General features: G+C 43.3%; 3 protein-coding genes across 4 annotated transcripts in view; 2 read left to right on the plus strand and 1 right to left on the minus strand.

The window, feature by feature from the left end:
• The first annotated feature begins 3666 nt into the window (after nt 1-3666).
• Nucleotides 3667-5477, plus strand: LOC117338090 (gibberellin 2-beta-dioxygenase 4-like). Its single transcript, XM_033899286.1, has 2 exons — nt 3667-3826; nt 4068-5477. Exon 2 carries the CDS (start codon nt 4096-4098, stop codon nt 5086-5088), a length of 993 nt encoding a protein of 330 aa, XP_033755177.1. The 5' UTR covers nt 3667-3826; nt 4068-4095; the 3' UTR covers nt 5089-5477.
• A 1891-nt stretch (nt 5478-7368) lies between these two features.
• On the plus strand, nt 7369-23217 carry LOC117338091. Of its 2 annotated transcripts, XM_033899288.1 has the most exons (4): nt 7369-7930; nt 8871-9208; nt 20741-20838; nt 22611-23217. In XM_033899288.1, the coding sequence occupies exons 2-4, from the start codon at nt 8908-8910 to the stop codon at nt 22788-22790; spliced, it is 579 nt and encodes a 192-aa protein (XP_033755179.1). In that variant the 5' UTR covers nt 7369-7930; nt 8871-8907; the 3' UTR covers nt 22791-23217. The 2 variants fall into 2 exon arrangements, with proteins under 2 accessions (XP_033755179.1, XP_033755178.1); XM_033899287.1 differs by having other exon boundaries at nt 7369-9208.
• A 505-nt stretch (nt 23218-23722) lies between these two features.
• The window catches only part of LOC117338089 (zinc finger protein 423-like), a 71418-nt gene continuing 69314 nt past the window's right edge, over nt 23723-25826 (minus strand). The window contains exon 10 of the mRNA XM_033899285.1: nt 23723-25756. Within this exon, the coding sequence (XP_033755176.1) occupies nt 25529-25756 (228 nt within the window). The 3' untranslated portion in view covers nt 23723-25528. The remainder of the gene's footprint in view (nt 25757-25826) is intronic.

Below are 25826 nucleotides of genomic sequence, written 5' to 3' on the forward strand. Positions count from 1 at the left end.
ATTTTAAATTTATTGACAATTAATTTTTTTTATACATTTGAAGATTTTGAATTAAAATAATCATTTGAAATGAAAACGCTTGTTCATCCTGTTATTGAATTGAATTATAATGATATATGCCCATTTATGGGTACATACATTAAACATCTTTCTCGGGCAATTACTCTTGATGAATATATGTTGACGTCATTGTAGGCGGGTGTGTTCTAAACTTGTTCAAAATGTATACATTCAGATCTTAGTAAACATGTTTCACATTTTATTAAACTTGGCAGGTACAACAATGCTATGCCATTTTGAATGATTGAAATTAAGGTTAAATGATTTAAAAGAGTATCTTCAAAACAAGATAATTGTTATGTTTGTGAGAATTGAGAGCTTATGTGACTATAACTTATGTGAACTTCTGTTATTTTGTTATTTTGTTATGTTATCTTATATGCAGATGACATATTTTTGATGACACAATCACCTGAAGGTTTAAAGAGTGTTTTTGATTGCAACTTGAATGACAAGATGGCGGAGGGCACAACACAAGCAATATACTTACGACACATAATAATGAATAACATAATGATTTTGAAAACGCATCATCATATTAATAATGTCTGTATTGCTAATTTCCGTCGGCCCTTTACTCATGGTGTCGCCATATAGAACTGTGCGCGACGTCTCTAACATCGACGAGGTATCCATAACAGAGGGTAAAGCGACATTGTCCGTATGGGTGTCCATAGTACCCCCAACCCTTGTACTGATGTTTGCATGTATATGTACACAATACAGCGCACGTGAAACTGAGCACTAGAGCGTGACGAATCGCCGACAGTACAGGTTCTCCGTCCACACACCTGAATTACCTGAGCTGTGTCTATAAATAGCTCTATAATGTATATATATAATATAGCGTATATTTCTCTCGGTACAACTACGACAGTGAGACACAACCATTAGTTATACATACAGTGAGACACAACCATTAGTAATATGTACAGTGAGACACAACCATTAGTAATATGTACAGTGAGACACAACCATTAGTTATACGTACAGTGAGACACAACCATTAGTAATACGTACAGTGAGACACAACCATTAGTAATATGTACAGTGAGACACAACCATTAGTTATACGTACAGTGAGACACAACCATTAACAATACGTACAGTGATACACCACCATTAGTAATACGTACAGTGAGACTCAACCATTAGTAATACGTACAGTGAGACACAACCATTAGTAATACGTACAGTGAGACACAACCATTAGTTATACGTACAGTGATACACCACCATTAGTAATACGTACAGTGAGACACAACCATTAGTTATACGTACAGTGAGATACAACCATTAGTTATACGTACAATGAGACACAACCATTAGTTATACGTACAGTGAGACACAACCATTAGTTATACGTACAGTGAGACACCACCATAAGTAATACGTACAGTGAGACACATCCATTAGTTATACGTACAGTGAGACACACTCATTAGTTATACGTACAGTGAGATACAACCATTAGTTATACGTACAGTGAGACACAACCATTAGTGATATGTACAGTGAGACACAACCATTAGTTATACGTACAGTGAGACACAACCATTAGTTATACGTACAGTGAGACACCACCATTAGTTATACGTACAGTGAGACACAACCATTAGTTATACGTACAGTGAGACACAACCATTAGCTATACGTACAGTGAGACACAACCATTAGTTATACGTACAGTGAGACACAGCCATTAGTTATACGTACAGTGAGACACAACCATTAGTTATACGTAGAGTGAGACACCACCATAAGTAATACGTACAGTGAGACACCACCATAAGTAATACGTACAGTGAGACACAACCATTAGTTATACGTACAGTGAGACACAACCATTAGTTATACGTACAGTGAGACACCACCATTAGTAATACGTACAGTGAGACACCACCATTAGTAATACGTACAGTGAGACACCACCATTAGTAATACGTTCAGTGAGACACAACCATTAGTAATACGTACAGTGAGACACAACCATTAGTAATACGTACAGTGAAACATCGCAAGTACTGCTTAGTTATTCATATGCTTCAATTTGTTTCGTATAATATAGCATTTTACTTCATTATACTGTATACACTTATTTTACAATCTCCATATCAATATCTACAACGAGATGTCATAGATTGTGGTTATCCCTACAACGTATTTAAAAGTTTGTGTTTTTTTTTTTCTGCATTTATTTCAGTATGGAACTGCTTTCAGTTGGCAGTTATGGGCTGATAATGCCAACTGGACGAAGGCAAATGTTAAATTTATCTTTGTGCAGTTGTTATTTCCAGCCCTTAACGTCCAACTGAAAGCAGTTCAATGCTTATATTTACCACTTGCTATGAAAAAAAATCACTGCCATTATCGGAATTTAAGTTTCTCATGAAATAGGTTAAACACATAGTAAAAGGAATGTGTTCTGGTATTACCAGGTTCTTTCTCCCTTTTGGGCACACGTATGTGTGATACTACAGGTTTATAGGAAATATAACAACCTAGTAAACTAGTATACAATGTATATGTTTTTGTTTTATTTCTGGTACATCGTGTCTGAGCCACCAATATGGCGGTTTTCCTTTAATTCTACCAGTATACATGTGTAGCATTCTGGATCCGGTGTCTTTCCTCATTCAGAAAAAAACCAATAGTATCTAATTCAATGATCAAAGGGAGAAAACTGCTGTAGTCTTGTGTAGATGTTACTATTGTTTGTTTGTTGTTGACTTTCTTTGTGAAATGATTTCTCCGTAAGGGATCCGAAATAGAATCTTGATGCTATTAATCATTTTGGTATACGGAGGTCTTATGTTATCAAAATTTGATTTATTGCCGAGTTAATTTCCACATTATAATTGCGTGCGTGCTTTGCAAGGGGTATATATCGAGGTATCTATTTTCCGGAGTAAATTTCGATGAGTAAATTCCTAAATGAGATTTGTCGGCAAGGCTCTCTCTCTCTTGACTGCGGTGTCGTTGAATTTTGACTTGGGGATTTGTGGAGATACTTGCCGATAATATCTGGTGGGTGTGATAGTTACAATATACCTACCTAGTATTTTATCAACTTTGTATTTACGGGATGATGTGCTGTTGCCTTCCCTATATTATATTGGTAAGCATTGTGCCTTTCTCAGATGATAGTCTGTAATATGTGGCTACTGTGGAATCAGAAGGGATCTTTGGCTTGTTGTGATGACGTGGGAAACTCTGTCCCGGCTCCGTCTTTTTGTATATTAGACCAATCTGTCCTGTATTATTTCGAGCATCAACCATAGAATACTGATTTGGTTGCTTCCACAAGAGGTGCTAGGAAAACTTAGTGTAAAGATATAACACAGTGGTAGCTAAACGTGTCCTTTTAGGGCTTCCGTACAAATGCCACATAAATGTTACTACATGTAGCTGTCGCTTGAATACTTGAAACCTCCCACGGTGAAATAAAATGAATACCATATCTTTCGGCCAACAACAAGCGGAAGGGTCAAACACATACAAACATTTATACTTATTTATCAATATTCCAGGGAAGATAGGTAGTATCGGTACACTAGCGTGCGATATCTAGTGTATCAGGAGCTAGAGGTCAAGTGGTCAGGATATATCTAGAGTCCACTATACCAATGCAAGTCCATGAAAAATACGCGACACATCCAGAAATATAGGCCTTATTGATCAAGAAATCCGCTTCACTTGGGCACTGAGAAACATACCTCAGCGAGAAGAAACCTCTTTCGCCGAGAAACCCCGTTTACGATACAAGGTGAGCGCTGTAGTATGCCTATAAATGCAAGAAAAGCGCTGAACATTACTATTTAAACGAGTTTCATGGAAGTCAATTACACAAGACAGAATCTCATTTCCATGTTACAGAAACTATAGCTATTGTTGCCGTCAACCCCAACATACAATATAATCCGCCATATTGGTGAATAAATGTAAAACATATTGCAATACTTGAGGATGCCCGACAATGTAGGCGTACCTTTTTATCTGTCTGACAGGTTGTAATTGATATCGAGTAACATCAAAATGGCGTCTGAGCCTCTGGAGCTTCCGGTCATAGACATGTCAAAGTCACGCACACACCGGGACAAGATGTCACAAAGCTTGGTTGATGCTCTCGAAAATGTGGGATTTCTGGCAATAGACAATGTTGAAGGATTAGACTTTGATATACTGCTCAGGAGTTGCAAGTGGTTTTTTAAACAGCCATATGAAAAGAAAAAATGTTTGCTGCGTAAACAATGGAATCCAGAAAATAAAAATATGTTCCGAGGTTACTTCCCGGTCATACAGGGGGAGCCCAGCCGAAAAGAGGGATTCGAATTCGGGCCAGTGTATCAAAAATTTGACAGCAAAACGACACGTGCGCCCTGGATCTACGAAGAAAATGTTTGGCCCGAGGAAGACGGGGCCATTGCTTTCAAGTCTGAACTAACAAAAGCATTTGATGTCATGCATAACACCGCTATGGAGATATTGCGCTTGGCTGCACGCGGGATCGGAATTGACGAGAGTGCCTTTATCGGTTTATTCGATGATAAACCCCTAACTACTTTCCGCATGATCCATTATCCGACCTGGGAAAGATCGCCACCGGAAGTGTGTCTGCTCGACAATGGCAAGGTTATTACAACGCCGGAACATACTGACACGGGGTTCATGACCCTACTTGCGACGTTTGGCTACAGTGGTTTAGAGGTTATGACAGCAGATGGTTGTTGGGCAGCAGTTACCCCGCGTTCAAATAGCCTCGTCATGAACATCGGTGACGTATTCTCACGCATGCTTGGAGGTCGGTTCCGAGCGACACGTCACAGGGTCGTGGACATTGGTGAAGACAGATTTTCATTTCCATTTTTTCTTGAACCTTCCTTTAATGCTGACATCGGGTTGAATTTCTTGACAAAATATACCGGAAATGGTCCCGAGCACGTGTCAGAGCTGTACGGCCCATGGGTGTTCCACCAGTATAAATATGTGAAGAAACATTTCGAGTATAGAGTTTTACCAGACGTTTAAAATCTACTTTCCGTGGAAGCGTACTATAAAATGATATATCATAGATTACAGAAGATTATCAATCGTACCGAACGGATTATCAGTATCAGATCAAGTCTTTAGATTTTAGACTCCGTCAATGTTCAGATTTGAACTATTAGACACTCTTGGTAACGCGAGTATGGGTGTGTAACATTCGGGAAACCAACTGCACAGGGAAAGTGTTTCAACAGGAATAACTCGGTGTGCTAAAGACATAAAAGGAGATGAATTTTGAACAGTGTATCTCCCAAAAAACATACCGAGTCCAAAGTTTAGGTGATTGACATCAAGGGTCAATTTATAACGGTCAAAGTTTATTTTGCAATACGTGTATTCTATTTCTTTAGTAAAGCATTGATTGATGGAAATGACGGCGATTGTTTATTAATGACTTAATTAACTGTATATTTATTGATACAACATCATATTTATAACTTTAAGTTATCGTTGAGAGTTGTGGTTCCATTATCTCCATCCGGTTTTCATGTGGAGAATGTGCAATCACCTGACCAAGATTTATGGCGGGTGTTGGCGATTGTGCTGGAGACGTTAACCATTCCGGAACACCTGATACCCTACACATTTTCAAGGGTCTCCGTGTAAATCTATATATTTTTTTTTTACATTGTCCTCGTTTCATCGATTAAATTAAAATAACGGTCATGTTTACACGTAGGTAGTATTTGTTCTGATCCACGATAACCGATAAATCCACGTAAATAACCGGCAAATCCACGTAAATAACCGGCAAATCCACGTAAATAACCGATATGAACCCACGTAAATAACCGATGAATCCACGTAAATCCACGTAAATAACCGATAAATCAACGTAAAAAACCGATAAATCCACGTAAATAACCGATAAATCCACGTAAATAACCGATAAATCCACGTAAATAACCGATGAATCCACGTAAATCCACGTAAATAACCGATAAATCCACGTACACTTTGTCATAAAACATGTTGATGTAATAAGTGCAAGATTGAAATACATGTATCGTAGACAAAAAATACTTCTCAGAAGATTTTCCCTAAATAATCCGGAGTGTCTTGTGACAGGCACCCTCTACAATTCCTGACTATGGTGACTACCCGGAATCTTGTTAAATACACCTGATAAGGTATTAATATTCCGACATAACACATTCAATACATTTCAGGGGTTCTAATGCCATGAAACCAGGAAATCATATTTTTCCGTAGTAGGTTAAATTTATTAATGACGTAACGTCTGTGTTTAAATTATAGACGTTCATGCATGGCAGATTGGCTAATACCACGTATTAATGCTAATTGGCAAGCTGCATTTGAGTTTATCTAGACATATAATTTCGATTAGACATATCCGAAATATCATTTTTACACGCATCCATTCTTTTGAGCGGTCCCACCTCATTATTTGGGCTGCATCTATGAGCACATAAATCCAGTCTAAATCACGTCTAAACAATCTGATAGATAATAGATAGATAGCATAACGGTGTAACCTTTCAAGCATAGTTTAACTGTTGTGTACATGTAATTATAGCAAGTGATAGTTTATCCTTTAATCAGGTTGTCAAAAGATGACCTGGAAATAATTTCTAACTAATTCGCTGGCTCCATTTTAACGAGTGATATAACAATAGGTCACTTGATTACGTCATTAGGGCTTCCCCAACCTATTTTCTCTGAGCCACGTATACAGAAGTGGTAATTTACCATCAAGCGGCAGTGTCGGGTTTCGTGCCTTCCAAAATTGCAGCATCAAAACCTCCACACCACTGGCGATAGTTCTAAAAATATATATGCTCTTTCACAAGACATGCCTTTAAGACTAGCCCATATATCTAGAATATTAAAATTATAAGCAAAACCGAAAATTATATTTATTGAATTTGAAGATCTGCCTGATTCCAGAGAAGCTGACTTTCAAACTAGGGGGAGAAAGGCTAACAGAACGTGATTAGGTACATGTATATGTGTCCTCTAGATACATAACAGGGAAATCACGAGGTTATGTTTAAAACTTTACAGCACCTGTTTATATAAATATACTACATGTACATTTAATACAATATTAAAACCACTTACAAATATAATGGATGTCTATTAAAACAGTTGTGCCCTAAAGACATAGACGACGGTATCGTTCATTAGGTGTTGACAAACTAGGCCTTGATATCCTTGTAAGTGTATATACATGTATATACATGACGTAAGACCAAACATTAGATTGATGGCCTTATTTTATACACTAGCAGGGCCTCTCCTCATACTGTACTTATGTAGTAATGGACTCGATTAAACAATACGTGGTTCGGTGTCTGAAGCATCATGACGTCACAGAATAGTTTGGTAAAGTGACGTTTACATTTTCCAACTCATCGATTTCACAGCCGTGATAACAAGTTCCTGGTGTGTGTGTGTACTACCGGAGTGGAGTCTGTGATAGGCCACAGTGGATCAAAATAACTGTACATGTGATAACAGATCGGCCGGTATAGCAATGATAACGTGGACATTACATGAGGTATATATATGTATATGTATACATACTTTACACACTTAGAAGGACTTTGTGACACCGTTACTTGTTAGGAGTGCGTGCTGTGTACTTGTTGTGTATTGATCTGACCCTTGAACTTCAAGAAAACCCTTACACGTTATATGTCTGTATGACGTATCGCTCAACTGGTGTAACAGCAATCAGTCAGTTGGACCAATCAGTAATTGTCATCAGCGACTAGTGACACATATCTTTGTGTCAAGTGGAGGAAGGTGGTCAGGGGTCCGACATACTGTAGTATTGTGGATAGACGGAATGTCTCATCAGGTACGAATGTAACATACACGAATATTGTCATCGGTTAATTGTCTGAATACAAGAAGATTAATGACTTCTTGTTAACTATTAATCACAACCAGAATTATACCTCAATTGATCCGTAAAGTGAATACTTTTAACAGTAACATTCAAACAACACGCACGTGAACAGGATATAAACACAACACGCACGTGAACAGCATATAAACACAACACGCACGTGAACAGCATATAAACACAACCCGCACGTGAACAGGATATAAACACAACACGCACATGAACAGGATATAAGCACAACACGCATATGGACAGGATATAAACACAACACGCACGTGAACAAGATATTAACATAACACGCACGTGAACAGGATATAAACACAACACGCACGTGAACAGGATATAAACACAACACGTTCGTGAACAGGATATAAACACAACACGCACGTGAACAGCATATAAACACAACACGCACGTGAACAGCATATAAACACAACCCGCACGTGAACAGGATATAAACACAACACGCACATGAACAGGATATAAGCACAACACGCATATGGACAGGATATAAACACAACACGCACGTGAACAAGATATTAACATAACACGCACGTGAACAGGATATAAACACAACACGCACGTGAACAGGATATAAACACAACACGTTCGTGAACAGGATATAAACACAACACGCACGTGAACAAGATATAAACACAACACGCACATGAACAGGATATAAACACAACACGCACATGAACACATATTAACATACGGCTCTCGAATCATCACAACACGGAGTGAACAAGAAAACAGAACATGGGACTGTATGTTGATCAATGTCATTGATACTAATAGTAAAAAGCTGCACAAGAAAAAATAGATACTGTTCATATAAAGAAATCAGTTCTGGACAAATATCTAATTGGTTTGTTTTTATTTGCACGATGAGTGGAACACTGTATCAACAAAGGATTGATATTTGGAAAATGGAGGTATTCCAGAACGTCAACCTCAACGGGGATTTGTCTCCCGAGCTGTATGACATCATGCAGCAAAACACATTCTCGAACGTTTCTGTGACGTCAGCAGATATTTCCGGATTCTCTGAGGTGAAATTTAAAAACACGTGTGACTATCTATTCATAGTGGACGTGCTGTGGTCGGACGGACGATCCATGTGCGTGAAAAGAACTTACAAAAACTTCTTAAATTTTCGGAAAGTTTTGGTGGATTATTTTCAAAAAGATGACCACAATAAAGGACCGGTATTTATACCACACCTACAAGGTAAGAGGTCATGACCGTATTCTAACTGGGGATTCAGTACTAAATTAGAAAAACACGCCGTGATACTTATATCATGACAATCTACAGACAGACCGACGTGTTATCTATCCTATATCACGTGGTCGTGTGATCACTCCTGTAGCACGTGGTCGTGAGATCACTCCTTCATCACGTGGTCGTGTGATCACTCCTGTAGCAAGTGGTCGTGAGATCAATCTGAAGCAAGTGGTCATGTGATAACTCCTGTGGCACGTGGTCTTCTGATCACTCCTGTAGCACGTGGTCGTGAAATCACTCTGAAGCACGTGATCGTGTGATCACTCCTGTAGCACGTGATCGTGTGATCACTCCTGTAGTACGTGGTCGTTTGATCACTCCTGTATCACGTGGTCGTGTGATCACTCCTGTATCACGTGGTCGTGTGATCACTCTGAAGCAAGTGGTCATGTGTTCACTCCTGTGGCAAGTGGTCGTGAGATCACTCTGAAGCAAGCGGTTATGTGATAACTCCTGTGGCACGTGGTCTTGTGATCACTCCTGTAGCACGTGATCGTGTGATCACTCCTGTGGCACGTGATCGTGTGATCGCTCCTGAAGTAAGTGATCGTGTGATCACTCAGCACGTGGTCGTGTGATCACTCCTGTAGCACGTGGTCGTGTGATCACTCCTGAAGTAAGTGGTCGTGTGATCACTCTGAAGCACGTGGTCGTGTGATCAATCCTGAAGTAAGTGGTTGTGTGATCACTCTGAAGCACGTGGTCGTGTGATCACTCCTGTAGCACGTGGTCGTGTGATCACTCCTGTAGCACGTGGTCTTGTGATCACTCCCATAGCACGTGGTCGTGCATGTGATCACTCTAAGGCACCTGGTCGTGAGATCACTCCTGTGGCACATCGTGTGATCACTCCTGTAGTAATTGGTCGTGTGATCACTCCTGTAGTAAGTGGTCGGGAGATCACTCCTGTAACACGTGGTCGTGTGATCACTCCTGAAGTAAGTGGTCGTGTGAGCACTCCTGAAGTAAGTTGTCGTGTGATCACTCCTGAAGTAAGTGGTCGTGTGATCACTCTGAAGCACGTGGTCGTGTGATCATTCCTGCAGCAAGTGGTCGTGTGATCACTCCTGTAGCACGTGGTCTTGTGATCACTCTGAAGCACGTGGTTGTGCATATGATCACTCTAAGGCACGTGGTCGTGAGATCACTCCTGTAATACTTGATCGGGAGATCACTCCTGTGGTAAGTGGTCGTGTGATCACTCCTGTGGCAAGTGGTCGTGTGATCACTCCTGAAGCTCTTGGTTGTGTGATCCCTCCTGAAGTAAGTGGTCGTGTGATCACTCCTGCAGTAAGTGGTCGTGAGATCACTCTGAAGCACGTGGTCGTGTGATCACTCCTGTAGCACGTGGTCGTGTGATCACTCCTGAAGTACGTGGTCGTGTGATCACTCCTGTAGCACGTGGTTGTGTGATCACTCTTGACGTAAGTGGTCGTGTGATCACTCCTGAAGTAAGTGGTCGTGTGATCACTCTGAAGCACGTGGTCGTGTGATCACTCCTGTAGTAAGTGGTCGTGTGATCACTCCCATAGCACGTGGTCGTGCATGTGATCACTCTAAGGGGCACCTGGTCGTGAGATCACTCCTATGGCACGTGGTGTAATCACTCATGTGGCAAGTGGTCGTGAGATCACTCTGAAGCAAGTGGTCGTGTGATCACTCCTTAAGCAAGTGGTCGTGTGATCACTCCCATAGCACGTGGTCGTGCATGTGATCACTCTAAGGCACCTGGTCGTGAGTTCACTCCTGTGGCACGTGGTGTGATCACTCCTGTAACACGTGGTCGTGTGATCACTCCTGAAGCACTTGGTCGTGAGATCACTCTGAAGCACGTGGTCGTGCATATGATCACTCTAAGGCACGTGGTCGTGAGATCACTCCTGTAATACGTGATCGTGAGATCACTCCTGTGGTAAGTGGTCGTGTGATCACTCCTGTGGCAAGTGGTCGTGTGATCACTCCTGAAGCTCTTGGTTGTGTGATCCCTCCTGAAGTAAGTGGTCGTGTGATCACTCCTGTAGTAAGTGGTCGTGAGATCACTCTGAAGCACGTGGTCGTGTGATCATTCCTGTAGCACGTGGTCGTGTGATCACTCCTGAAGTAAGTGGTCGTGTGATCACTCCTGTAGTAAGTGGTCGTGAGATCACTCTGAAGCACGTGGTCGTGTGATCATTCCTGTAGCACGTGGTCGTGTGATCACTCCTGAAGTACGTGGTCGTGTGATCACTCCTGAAGTAAGTGGTCGTGTGATCACTCCTGAAGTAAGTGGTCGTGTGATCACTCTGAAGCACCTGGTCGTGTGATCCCTCCTGAAGTAAGTGGTCGTGTGCACACTCTGAAGCACGTGGTCGTGTGCACACTCTGAAGTACGTGGTCGTGTGATCACTCCTGAAGTAAGTGGTCGTGTGATCACTCTGAAGCACGTGGTCGTGTGATCCCTCCTGAAGTAAGTGGTCGTGTGCACACTCTGAAGCACGTGGTCGTGTGCACACTCTGAAGTACGTGGTCGTGTGATCACTCCTGAAGTAAGTGGTCGTGTGATCACTCTGAAGCACGTGGTCGTGTGATCACTCCTGAAGTAAGTGGTCGTGTGATCACTCCCATAGCACGTGGTCGTGCATGTGATCATTCTAAGGCACCTGGTCGTGAGATCACTCCTGTGGCACGTGGTGTAATCACTCCTGTGGCAAGTGGTCGTGTGATCACTCCTGTGGCAAGTGGTCGTGTGATCACTCCCATAGCACATGGTCGTGCATGTGATCATTCTAAGGCACCTGGTCGTGAGATCACTCCTGTGGCACGTGGTGCAATCACTCATGTGGCAAGTGGTCGTGTGATGACTCCTGCAGTAAGTTGTCGTGTGATCACTCCTGTAGCAAGTGGTCGTGTGATCACACCTGCAGCAAGTGGTCGTGTGATCACTCCTCTAGCAAGTGGTCGTGTGATCACTCCCATAGCACGTGGTCGTGCATGTGATCACTCTAAGGCACCTGGTCGTGAGATCACTCCTGTGGCACGTGGTGTGATCACTCCTGTAGAAATTGGTCGTGTGATCACTCCTGTAGTAAGTGGTCGGGAGATCACTCCTGTAACACGTGGTCGTGTGATCACTCCTGAAGTAAGTGGTCGTGTGAGCACTCCTGAAGTAAGTGGTTGTGTGATCACTCTGAAGCACGTGGTCGTGTGATCACTCCTGAAGTAAGTGGTTGTGTGATCACTCTGAAGCACGTGGTCGTGTGATCACTCCTGTAGCACGTGGTCGTGTGATCACTCCTGTAGCACGTGGTCTTGTGATCACTCCCATAGCACGTGGTCGTGCATGTGATCACTCTAAGGCACCTGGTCGTGAGATCACTCCTGTGGCACATCGTGTGATCACTCCTGTAGTAATTGGTCGTGTGATCACTCCTGTAGTAAGTGGTCGGGAGATCACTCCTGTAACACGTGGTCGTGTGATCACTCCTGAAGTAAGTGGTCGTGTGAGCACTCCTGAAGTAAGTTGTCGTTTGATCACTCCTGAAGTAAGTGGTCGTGTGATCACTCTGAAGCACGTGGTCGTGTGATCATTCCTGCAGCAAGTGGTCGTGTGATCACTCCTGTAGCACGTGGTCTTGTGATCACTCTGAAGCACGTGGTTGTGCATATGATCACTCTAAGGCACGTGGTCGTGAGATCACTCGTGTAATACGTGATCGGGAGATCACTCCTGTGGTAAGTGGTCGTGTGATCACTCCTGTGGCAAGTGGTCGTGTGATCACTCCTGTGGCAAGTGGTCGTGTGATCACTCCTGAAGCTCTTGGTTGTGTGATCCCTCCTGAAGTAAGTGGTCGTGTGATCACTCCTGCAGTAAGTGGTCGTGAGATCACTCTGAAGCACGTGGTCGTGTGATCACTCCTGTAGCACGTGGTCGTGTGATCACTCCTGAAGTACGTGGTCGTGTGATCACTCCTGTAGCACGTGGTTGTGTGATCACTCTTGACGTAAGTGGTCGTGTGATCACTCCTGAAGTAAGTGGTCGTGTGATCACTCTGAAGCACGTGGTCGTGTGATCACTCCTGAAGTAAGTGGTCGTGTGATCACTCCCATAGCACGTGGTCGTGCATGTGATCACTCTAAGGGGCACCTGGTCGTGAGATCACTCCTGTGGCACGTGGTGTAATCACTCATGTGGCAAGTGGTCGTGAGATCACTCTGAAGCAAGTGGTCGTGTGATCACTCCTTAAGCAAGTGGTCGTGTGATCACTCCCATAGCACGTGGTCGTGCATGTGATCACTCTAAGGCACCTGGTCGTGAGTTCACTCCTGTGGCACGTGGTGTGATCACTCCTGTAACACGTGGTCGTGTGATCACTCCTGAAGCACTTGGTCGTGAGATCACTCTGAAGCACGTGGTCGTGCATATGATCACTCTAAGGCACGTGGTCGTGAGATCACTCCTGTAATACGTGATCGTGAGATCACTCCTGTGGTAAGTGGTCGTGTGATCACTCCTGTGGCAAGTGGTCGTGTGATCACTCCTGAAGCTCTTGGTTGTGTGATCCCTCCTGAAGTAAGTGGTCGTGTGATCACTCCTGTAGTAAGTGGTCGTGAGATCACTCTGAAGCACGTGGTCGTGTGATCATTCCTGTAGCACGTGGTCGTGTGATCACTCCTGAAGTAAGTGGTCGTGTGATCACTCCTGTAGTAAGTGGTCGTGAGATCACTCTGAAGCACGTGGTCGTGTGATCATTCCTGTAGCACGTGGTCGTGTGATCACTCCTGAAGTACGTGGTCGTGTGATCACTCCTGAAGTAAGTGGTCGTGTGATCACTCCTGAAGTAAGTGGTCGTGTGATCACTCTGAAGCACGTGGTCGTGTGATCCCTCCTGAAGTAAGTGGTCGTGTGCACACTCTGAAGCACGTGGTCGTGTGCACACTCTGAAGTACGTGGTCGTGTGATCACTCCTGAAGTAAGTGGTCGTGTGATCACTCTGAAGCACGTGGTCGTGTGATCCCTCCTGAAGTAAGTGGTCGTGTGCACACTCTGAAGCACGTGGTCGTGTGCACACTCTGAAGTACGTGGTCGTGTGATCACTCCTGAAGTAAGTGGTCGTGTGATCACTCTGAAGCACGTGGTCGTGTGATCACTCCTGAAGTAAGTGGTCGTGTGATCACTCCCATAGCACGTGGTCGTGCATGTGATCATTCTAAGGCACCTGGTCGTGAGATCACTCCTGTGGCACGTGGTGTAATCACTCCTGTGGCAAGTGGTCGTGTGATCACTCCTGTGGCAAGTGGTCGTGTGATCACTCCCATAGCACATGGTCGTGCATGTGATCATTCTAAGGCACCTGGTCGTGAGATCACTCCTGTGGCACGTGGTGCAATCACTCATGTGGCAAGTGGTCGTGTGATGACTCCTGCAGTAAGTTGTCGTGTGATCACTCCTGTAGCAAGTGGTCGTGTGATCACACCTGCAGCAAGTGGTCGTGTGATCACTCCTCTAGCAAGTGGTCGTGTGATCACTCCCATAGCACGTGGTCGTGCATGTGATCACTCTAAGGCACCTGGTCGTGAGATCACTCCTGTGGCACGTGGTGTGATCACTCCTGTAGTAATTGGTCGTGTGATCACTCCTGTAGTAAGTGGTCGAGAGATCACTTTGAAGTTATTGGTCGTGTGATCACTCCTGTAACAAGTGGTCGTGTGATCACTCCTGTAACAAGTGGTCGTGTGATCACTCTGAAGCACGTGGTCGTGTGATCACTCCTGAAGTACGTGGTCGTGTGAGCACTCCTGTAGCCCGTGGTCGTGTGATCACTCCTGTGGTAAGTGGTCGTGTGATAACTCCTGCAGTAAGTGGTCGTTTGATCACTCCTGTAGCACGTGGTCGTGAGATCACTCTGAAGCACGTGGTCGTGTGATCACTCCTGTAGGAAGTGGTCGTGTGATCACTCCTGTAGCACGTGGTCGTGAGATCACTCTGAAGCACGTGGTCGTGTGATCACTCCTGTGGCAAGTGGTCGTTTGATCTCTCCTGTGTCAAGTGGTCATGAGATCACTCCTGTAGCACGTGGTCGTGTGTTCACTCCTGTGGCAAGTGGTCGTGAGATCACTCCTGTGGCAAGTGGTCGTGTGATCACTCCTGTAACACGTGGTCCTGTGATCATTCCTGCAGCAAGTGGTCGTGTGATCACTCCTGTAGCACGTGGTCTTGTGATCACTCTGAAGCACGTGGTTGTGCATATGATCACTCCTGTAATACGTGATCGTGAGATGACTCCTGTGGTAAGTGGTCGTGTGATCACTCCTGTGGCAAGTGGTCGTGTGATCACTCCTGAAGCTCTTGGTTGTGTGATCCCTCCTGAAGTAAGTGGTCGTGTGATCACTCCTGTAGTAAGTGGTCGTGAGATCACTCTGAAGCACGTGGTCGTGTGATCACTCCTGTAGCACGTGGTCGTGTGATCACTCCTGAAGCTCTTGGTTGTGTGATCCCTCCTGAAGTAAGTGGTCGTGTGATCACTCCTGTAGTAAGTGGTCGTGAGATCACTCTGAAGCACGTGGTCGTGTGATCACTCCTGTAGCACGTGGTCGTGTGATCACTCCTGTAGCACGTGGTCGTGTGATCACTCCTGAAGTACGTGATTGTGTGATCACTCTTGACGTAAGTGGTCGTGTGATCACTCCTGAAGTAAGTGGTCGTGTGGTCACTCTGAAGCACGTGGTCGTGTGATCACTCCTGAAGTAAGTGGTCGTGTGCACACTCTGAAGTACGTGGTCGTGTGATCACTCCTGAAGTAAGTGGTCGTGTGATCACTCTGAAGCACGTGGTCGTGTGATCACTCCTGAAGTAAGTGGTCGTGTGATCACTCCCATAGCACGTGGTCGTGCATGTGATCACTCTAAGGCACCTGGTCGTGAGATCACTCCTGTGGCACGTGGTGTAATCACTCCTGTGGCAAGTGGTCGTGTGATCACTCCTGTGGCAAGTGGTCGTGTGATCACTCCCATAGCACATGGTCGTGCATGTGATCATTCTAAGGCACCTGGTCGTGAGATCACTCCTGTGGCACGTGGTGCAATCACTCATGTGGCAAGTGGTCGTGTGATGACTCCTGCAGTAAGTTGTCGTGTGATCACTCCTGTAGCAAGTGGTCGTGTGATCACACCTGCAGCAAGTGGTCGTGTGATCACTCCTCTAGCAAGTGGTCGTGTGATCACTCCCATAGCACGTGGTCGTGCATGTGATCACTCTAAGGCACCTGGTCGTGAGATCACTCCTGTGGCACGTGGTGTGATCACTCCTGTAGTAATTGGTCGTGTGATCACTCCTGTAGTAAGTGGTCGGGAGATCACTTTGAAGCACGTGGTCGTGTGATCACTCCTGAAGTACGTGGTCGTGTGAGCACTCCTGTAGCCCGTGGTCGTGTGATCACTCCTGTGGTAAGTGGTCGTGTGATAACTCCTGCAGTAAGTGGTCGTTTGATCACTCCTGTAGCACGTGGTCGTGAGATCACTCTGAAGCACGTGGTCGTGTGATCACTCCTGTAGGAAGTGGTCGTGTGATCACTCCTGTAGGAAGTGGTCGTGTGATCACTCCTGTAGCACGTGGTCGTGAGATCACTCTGAAGCACGTGGTCGTGTGATCACTCCTGTAACAAGTGGTCGTGTGATCACTCCTGTAACAAGTGGTCGTGTGATCACTCTGAAGCACGTGGTCGTGTGATCACTCCTGTGGCAAGTGGTCGTGAGATCACTCCTGTGGCAAGTGGTCGTGTGATCACTCCTGTAACACGTGGTCCTGTGATCATTCCTGCAGCAAGTGGTCGTGTGATCACTCCTGTAGCACGTGGTCTTGTGATCACTCTGAAGCACGTGGTTGTGCATATGATCACTCCTGTAATACGTGATCGTGAGATGACTCCTGTGGTAAGTGGTCGTGTGATCACTCCTGTGGCAAGTGGTCGTGTGATCACTCCTGAAGCTCTTGGTTGTGTGATCCCTCCTGAAGTAAGTGGTCGTGTGATCACTCCTGTAGTAAGTGGTCGTGAGATCACTCTGAAGCACGTGGTCGTGTGATCACTCCTGTAGCACGTGGTCGTGTGATCACTCCTGAAGCTCTTGGTTGTGTGATCCCTCCTGAAGTAAGTGGTCGTGTGATCACTCCTGTAGTAAGTGGTCGTGAGATCACTCTGAAGCACGTGGTCGTGTGATCACTCCTGTAGCACGTGGTCGTGTGATCACTCCTGTAGCACGTGGTCGTGTGATCACTCCTGTAGCACGTGGTCGTGTGATCACTCCTGAAGTACGTGATTGTGTGATCACTCTTGACGTAAGTGGTCGTGTGATCACTCCTGAAGTAAGTGGTCGTGTGGTCACTCTGAAGCACGTGGTCGTGTGATCACTCCTGAAGTAAGTGGTCGTGTGCACTCTCTGAAGTACGTGGTCGTGTGATCACTCCTGAAGTAAGTGGTCGTGTGATCACTCTGAAGCACGTGGTCGTGTGATCACTCCTGAAGTAAGTGGTCGTGTGATCACTCCCATAGCACGTGGTCGTGCATGTGATCACTCTAAGGCACCTGGTCGTGAGATCACTCCTGTGGCACGTGGTGTAATCACTCATGTGGCAAGTGGTCGTGTGATCACACCTGCAGCAAGTGGTCGTGTGATCACTCCTTTAGCAAGTGGTCGTGTGATCACTCCCATAGCACGTGGTCGTGCATGTGATCACTCTAAGGCATCTGGTCGTGAGTTCACTCCTGTGGCACGTGATGTGATCACTCCTGTAACAAGTGGTCGTGTGATCACTCCTGAAGCACTTGGTCGTGAGATCACTCTGAAGCACATGATCGTGTGATCACTCCTGTAACACGTGGTCGTGTGATCACTCCTGAAGCACTTGGTCGTGAGATCACTCTGAAGCACGTGGTCCTGTGATCATTCCTGCAGCAAGTGGTCGTGTGATCACTCCTGTAGCACGTGGTCTTGTGATCACTCTGAAGCACGTGGTCGTGCATATGATCACTCTAAGGCACGTGGTCGTGAGATCACTCCTGTAATACGTGATCGTGAGATCACTCCTGTGGTAAGTGGTCGTGTGATCACTCCTGTGGCAAGTGGTCGTGTGATCACTCCTGAAGCTCTTGGTTGTGTGATCCCTCCTGAAGTAAGTGGTCGTGTGATCACTCCTGTAGTAAGTGGTCGTGAGATCACTCTGAAGCACGTGGTCGTGTGATCATTCCTGTAGCACGTGGTCGTGTGATCACTGCTGAAGTACGTGGTCGTGTGATCACTCCTGAAGTAAGTGGTCGTGTGATCACTCTGAAGCACGTGGTCGTGTGATCACTCCTGAAGTAAGTGGTCGTGTGCACACTCTGAAGCACGTGGTCGTGTGCACACTCTGAAGTACGTGGTCGTGTGACCACTCCTGAAGTAAGTGGTCGTGTGATCACTCTGAAGCACGTGGTCATGTGATCACTCCTGAAGTAAGTGGTCGTGTGATCACTCCCATAGCACGTGGTCGTGCATGTGATCATTCTAAGGCACCTGGTCGTGAGATCACTCCTGTGGCACGTGGTGTAATCACTCATGTGGCAAGTGGTCGTGTGATGACTCCTGCAGTAAGTTGTCGTGTGATCACTCCTGTAGCAAGTGGTCGTGTGATCACACCTGCAGCAAGTGGTCGTGTGATCACTCCTCTAGCAAGTGGTCGTGTGATCACTCCCATAGCACGTGGTCGTGCATGTGATCACTCTAAGGCACCTGGTCGTGAGATCACTCCTGTGGCACGTGGTGTGATCACTCCTGTAGTAAGTGGTCGGGAGATCACTTTGAAGTAATTGGTCGTGTGATCACTCCTGTAACAAGTGGTCGTGTGATCACTCCTGAAGCACGTGGTCGTGTGATCACTCCTGATGTACGTGGTCGTGTGAGCACTCCTGAAGCACGTTGTCTTGTGATCACTCCTGTAGGAAGTAGTCGTGTGTTCACTCCTGTCGCAAGTGGTCGTGTGATAACTCCTGCAGTAAGTGGTCTTCTGATCACTCCTGTAGCACGTGGTCGTGAGATCACTCTGAAGCACGTGGTCGTGTGATCACTCCTGTAGGAAGTGGTCGTGTGATCACTCCTGTAGCACGTGGTCGTGAGATCACTCTGAAGCACGTGGTCGTGTGATCACTCCTGTAGCAAGTGGTCGTTTGATCTCTCCTGTGTCAAGTGGTCATGAGATCACTCCTGTAGCACGTGGTCGTGTGATCACTCCTGTAGGAAGTAGTCGTGTGTTCACTCCTGTCGCAAGTGGTCGTGTGGTCACTCCTTCATCACGTGGTCGTGTGATCAATCCTGTGGCAAGTGGTCGCGTAATCACTCATGTAGCACGTGGTCGTTTGATTAGTCCTTTATTGGCCTGTGATCTCTCCTGTAGCACGTGGTCGTGTGATCACTCATATAGTACGTGGTCGTGTAATCAATCATATAATACAGTGGTCGTGTGATCACCCCTGTAGCACGTGGTCATATGATCACTCCTGTAGCACATGGCCATGTGATCACTCCTTTATTTAACAATAAGAAACGCTATCTTGGACTTTAGCAAGACTTTAATATGGGGCTCAAAACATCGCCCCGGTTAAAATAACCATGCATCATGTACTTTATTGTATTGTTAAGTAAATACCTACATGTATACTCCCCTAATCTGGATCGACACGTCTCTGAAAACATTATTTGAATATTGTGAACATGCTAGATCAGATTTATTCATTACGTCATACATCGGATCAAACAATCAATATCATGTTGAGACATTTAGCCTGCATCTGTCACGTTATGGTGAAGATAGTCAGTCTGGTATGGAATACCTGAAATCCGTTTACATCACTGTTCAGGACTTTCTGATCCACAGTTAATCAAATCTTTATATCTTCATACAGCAACAAACACATACCTGTAAAACGATTATTAAACTAATATGTAATATTCCCCACGTGTAAGTTCCAACAATATAAGATATATGCAGTACAAATAGTAGTACGAGAGTATGGGTTTTTCCATTATAGATAGGGAAACTGTAATTCCGTTATTGTCGTTCTGTACAACATCTTTATCTATTAATTTGAAATATTATAATACCGGTAATCCATAGGAAAGGACTTATATAGACTTATATACACTAAGCTTTTTGTCTACTAATCCTTTTGTTTATACGTGTACTGTTATATCTCCTCTGTGTTATACTACTTAATAAGTATAATCTTTGTAAAAAATAGAATAACTTTGAAATTAGAATCGATGAATTTGAGATGATCTTAATCTAGCTTATCAATTCTGTTTTCAGTTTCATGGATCTACAAGTCAGTAGCTGTATGTAAACTACACTGTATATAATTCGACAAAATTATTGTTTTAAAAACAAAATATTTGTTCTGATAAGTGTTCTTACTTGACAATAATCAAATTAGTAGTGTTCTTAATACGAAAGCATTAACTATCCGACAGGGTTGAAGATGTTCCGGCGGTACACACGTGACCTGGCGGAGGAAAGGGAAGCGGAACTCCATAAATTTGTTAAAAACCTCCTCAACGGAAACCCTCTGGTAATAACCACTTACTTGCCTTACTGTATCCAACGGAAACCCTCTGGTAATAACTACTAACTGGCCTTAACTGTATCCAACGGAAACCCTCTGGTAATAACTACTAACTGGCCTTAACTGTATCCAACGGAAACCCTCTGGTAATAACTACTAACTGGCCTTAACTGTATCCAACGGAAACCCTCTGGTACTAACCACTTACTGTCATTAAATGTACCCAACGGAAACCCTCTGGTACTAACCACTTACTGTCATTAAATGTACCCAACGGAAACCCTCTGGTAATAACTACTAACTGGCCTTAACTGTATCCAACGGAAACCCTCTGGTACTAACCACTTACTGTCATTAAATGTACCCAACGGAAACCCTCTGGTAATAACTACTTACTGACCTTAACTGTACCCAATGAAAACCCTCTGGTGATAACTACTTACTGTCATTAAATATACCCAACGAAAACCCTCTGGTGATAACTACTTACTGTCATTAAATGTACCCAACTGAAACCCTCTGGTATTAACTACCAACTGGATTTAATTGTACCAAATGGAAGCAATCCTAAAACAAGTTTAATGGCATACCACAGGTATCAGCCTAGATAGGCTTTAAAGTTCCCAGTCTAGAAATATATTTGATGGTCCTTTAACCTTCTAGAAACCGAACGGTTCGTGTTGCGAGTCCTCTAGAAACAGAACGGTGGTCTCGGTCCTCTCGAACCAGAATTTGTGATCTTGTAAAAAATTATATGTTCTCTAGAAACTGAGTCGGTAGTCTTGTAAGTCCTTCAGAAACCGAATGTTGTCTTTGTCCCCTAAACCATAATTGGCGGCCTCGTAATGGGTAACGTTTGCTTGAGGTTTTTGTTCGGGGACTTATTATTTTTTTGTGGATGCCAGGAATGTTTTGATTTTTGTTGTTGTTGCCTTCTTGTAGGGAATATCTTTCTAAATTGTTTAAACATAATATAAATAGGTTCTGATGTCCAGGTTGTAACTCCATTAATGCCATATATCACGCTGCATCCTACAAACAGTATAAGGGGCCGCGATAGTTCAGTCGGTTAGAGCGCCGACCACGCTACCTCAGATGAAGATCCGAGGTTCTTGGTTTGACGCTCCCTACCCGTGTCGGTTCGTGTCTCTCGAGAAGCCGAGAAACGGACCGGTCTGTGCTGCCATGGTTGTGTCCTTGGGCAAGACACTTTACTCTAATTGTCTTGACATCCTTCATACCTGTATAAGCACATTCTAAAATAAGATACCATGATGATACCCCCAAAGACATGTAGAACAGGTTATCAAGGGCACAATGTTACACCAGTCTTTTCTACAGACAGGATCCTTAGGTTTGCTCAGAACCGTTTTACAATGGAACGTTAGTAAGTAGTAAACTGTCTGGATTTTGCACCAGACTGCGATATGTTTTGTTTATCTCTCGTAGAGTTCAAGTACGGTTAAAGAATAGTTATCACTAGTTCCATTTGTTTTACACACGAGTATTATTAAGTCTGTGTTACATGCAATATCATAATTGTGTTGTATCGTTGTTGAATGTTTTTTTTTATAATCATGAGATAGACAATAACGAACTGATCCATATTTCGGGAACAAAAACTCATTGTAACTTCGCGATATATAGGCTTTTATTGTTGTTGTTATTTATTCTGTACACATATGCGGCTGTTTCTTCCCCACAGGACACGACCTAAACGTTTACAGTCCTGATGCTGTTTTTGTCACACCTAATTCATTGTTCGTTCTATTCGATAGGTATCCTCTACAATCCCAGTGGTGGAATTTTTCGAACCAAAGGCATCAGATCCCGTCCCCTTTAGAAGTAGCCCGGACGGAGATGAAAGTGACGAAGATCCATTCGCTGAAGAAGTATTCAGCCGGAAGTGGATGAAACAAGACAAATCCTCCGACAACTCCTCCAGGAGCAAAACATAGTCCGCTTTCCGTGTCTATCATGTCAATTAATAATAGTCTGTATGTACGAAACCTGACACTGCTGTTGTACACAAACGTACGTGTAGGTTAACCAAAGGCCTTGGTTTGGAGGCTCTTTTAAGACAATAGTAAAAGCATGTGTTGGACACCGTAAAAACTTCCACTAGACTGGACAATTTCACTATTGGAATGTATTAAAAAATATGTTCAACGAGTATTAAATGGCTCCCAAACCTAACTCAGAGCTCGTGACAAGTAATTGTAATTTGTATCGGTACCAAGGAGATCAAGGCAACAAAGATGAAAATATCCTGGGGATAACGCACAAACGAATATGACATGGAATGATGATGACATTTGTTTACTAATCCGCTTTAAATGTACTTAATACAATTATTGAATAAACTATTTAACATGCGTCACACAACCCCGGTTCCAATGATCCATTATATACTTTCCAAAAACACCACAGATGACCTAATAACCATATTATATTGCAAGAACGACACAATCAGCGACTAAGGCAATCATGTAGACCAGGTGTTCCCCAATCTCTTCAATAGTTCCTCATTAGTAACAAACTCGACGAGCAATACTTGTATAAAATCTAAGACGGCAGCCTGGTGGCCTTTCTGCTCTTTTGGTTCATACACGGGTATTTGGAAAGCACAACTATATGGACAAAGAGGTTGCAATTTAATTTTGGTCAAACAATCAAACTTCTCACGATAATGGGCTCAAGAGCATAGCTTCTAAATAGGTAAACCAGTCTGATCAACCAGAGTTACTCCCCTTTATTTCACTTCGTCACATGGTATAGGGGTAGGCTTGCGGCCGATCATTAGCGGGCTATATACATGTACATTTTGTACATGTATATACATGTATATACATGTGTGGAAATATAAACAGAAAGCAATAAATGCTGTATGTACATTTTTTATTCGCAGTTTCATTATAATTGATTTTGTTTTTAACAATTTACACTTCAGCAATAACATAATACAAAAAAAATGAACTGTTGAGTAAAAATTAAAATGCTATTATCAGCATACAATTGTACCAAAACAGGTATAGCACTTAACAAGATAAAAAAAAGTGTAGCAAACTACAGGCAAAAAATTATAACTGATAAAAATACACAATATAGGTGCTTCAAAACAGTGTCTTTAACAAGGGTTTTGGTTGCCTGTTTTGGTTTTTTGTTTTGTTTTTTGTTATATAATTTTAAATACCATTACATCTAATAACAAAGTATACAAGCATATCTGAACTGGTGTTAATACAAAATAAAAGAATGACACCTGGCCTCCCAGTGTCACCCTAACGGAAGCCGTGACACACTAATTAGATAATGGTCATTCATGATTTCATTAAAAAGAATATGATAGGTATTAGCTATATTTTTCAGCTAGTTATGCAGGTATATTTTGTCTGTAGGTTCTGAGCACTTTATCATTTATATGAGCCTGGCTGTTTCTTATAAGACATACAATCAATTGATATAGTGAACGGTGTTTATACAAAATAAAAAGAATGACATCTGACCTCACATTTCACCCTAACAGAAGCAGTGATGCTAATCCTTCATCATTTCATTAAAAATCAAGAAAAAGAAAGAATATGGTAGGTATTCGCTTTATAAATAATTTCTCAGCTAGCCTTAAAGATACAACTCCAAGGGATCAGTAGCAAATTACAAACCTTAACACAGTAGGTAAACACTGTAGCCCGAGTTTCCTCTGGCCCTGACACCAAACAGTGTTGGAGGATTTCACGTTTTCATATAGACCTAGTGCGTTCTTGACCTACACCAGACATGGTGTCTGGGTCAGAGGAATCTCAGTCTAGTAAACACCGATGTTAAGGTCGGCAATTCACTACCAGTTAGTCCCTGTGATATAAATGATGTAAACTTTCACAAAATAGGTTACATAATTAATTTGAAACCTATAAACCACTTATTACCAGATTCAAAGTATTAAGTTAAAAATACAACAGGATATTGTAGACGTAAGTCCAGGAGGTCGTCATGTACATTTTGAGGGATGGGTAATATTTGAAAATATTTTCAATGAGATGTAATTGACATGGGTGGGCTTATTGGCGGAGTTAGCCAGGTCCTAACAGATTTTTTACATTCACTTTATCTATGTTACTACCATATATAGAAGGACACTCTCAATGTCTGCAATAAAATCACTCTGTTACCTAGTTAGGCTGGAATGTCTGTATGTTCTGAGCACTTGATCATTTATAAGAGCCTGGCTGTTTCTTTTGAAACATACAGTAAATTGCTCTTTATGTTGATGTAGTGATATACCAATACATCAAAAACCATAAGAAAAATTCTGATCACTGTAAATATCATACAATTATAATTTGCTAAAATTCTGTCTAAAATATTTTTAATTAATTCACAGGCATTGAAATAAAAACACAAAACTTGTCTACATTTCCTGAAAGGTGACAGTACATTCCATGTCAACACAGTTAGATATATAAAGTCCTTGACCGATGCTATAAACCTACCCTCTCAATCAGTAGTTCACACTTAAATAGAACATCAACTTTCTCTTTATTTCTGTTCCATCACAGTAACGTTTTGACTGACAGATTTATATCAGTGTTCAATAAACAGCCAACAATTCTCTTGATCTCCCCCTCCTCCCACCTCTTGGACTTCATGATAAAACACTTTAAAAAATACAGCAACTCTCCTTTTAATAATTAAAATTTCAAAAAACAGCTGACTGTTCTTTTTGCCTTCCCCCTTCAACATGATTGTTTACGTCATTAGGGGCGAGAGAGCTGTTGTTGGCCTCTCCAGTTTGTCCACCATCTTGTTCGGAGTATGACATGTCCGAGACCGGGTCAAAGCCATTGTCCTCACTGGTAATACTGGCACTGTCACTATTCCCTTCTATATCCAGGAAGCTCTGCATGTCGGCCATCTGACTGGAATCCTGAGGATAGAAAGTACTCTCTTAGACAGAATACAAGATTCTATAGTTCACAGAGCACTAAATACAAGAT

Source organism: Pecten maximus, chromosome 11 (genome assembly GCF_902652985.1).
Source record: "Pecten maximus chromosome 11, xPecMax1.1, whole genome shotgun sequence".
In the NCBI taxonomy this organism is placed as follows: domain Eukaryota; kingdom Metazoa; phylum Mollusca; class Bivalvia; order Pectinida; family Pectinidae; genus Pecten; species Pecten maximus.

Bases quoted from the DNA above. Each gene is read 5' to 3' on its own strand.
- LOC117338091 (XM_033899287.1), top strand. From the start codon at position 8,758: ATGTCATTGATACTAATAGTAAAAAGCTGCACAAGAAAAAATAGATAC. The intron at 9,209-20,740 runs GTAAGAGGTCAT...ACTATCCGACAG, and splicing joins ATTTATACCACACCTACAAG to GGTTGAAGATGTTCCGGCGG. The intron at 20,839-22,610 runs GTAATAACCACT...TCTATTCGATAG, and splicing joins TCCTCAACGGAAACCCTCTG to GTATCCTCTACAATCCCAGT.
- LOC117338090 (XM_033899286.1), top strand. From the start codon at position 4,096: ATGGCGTCTGAGCCTCTGGAGCTTCCGGTCATAGACATGTCAAAGTCA.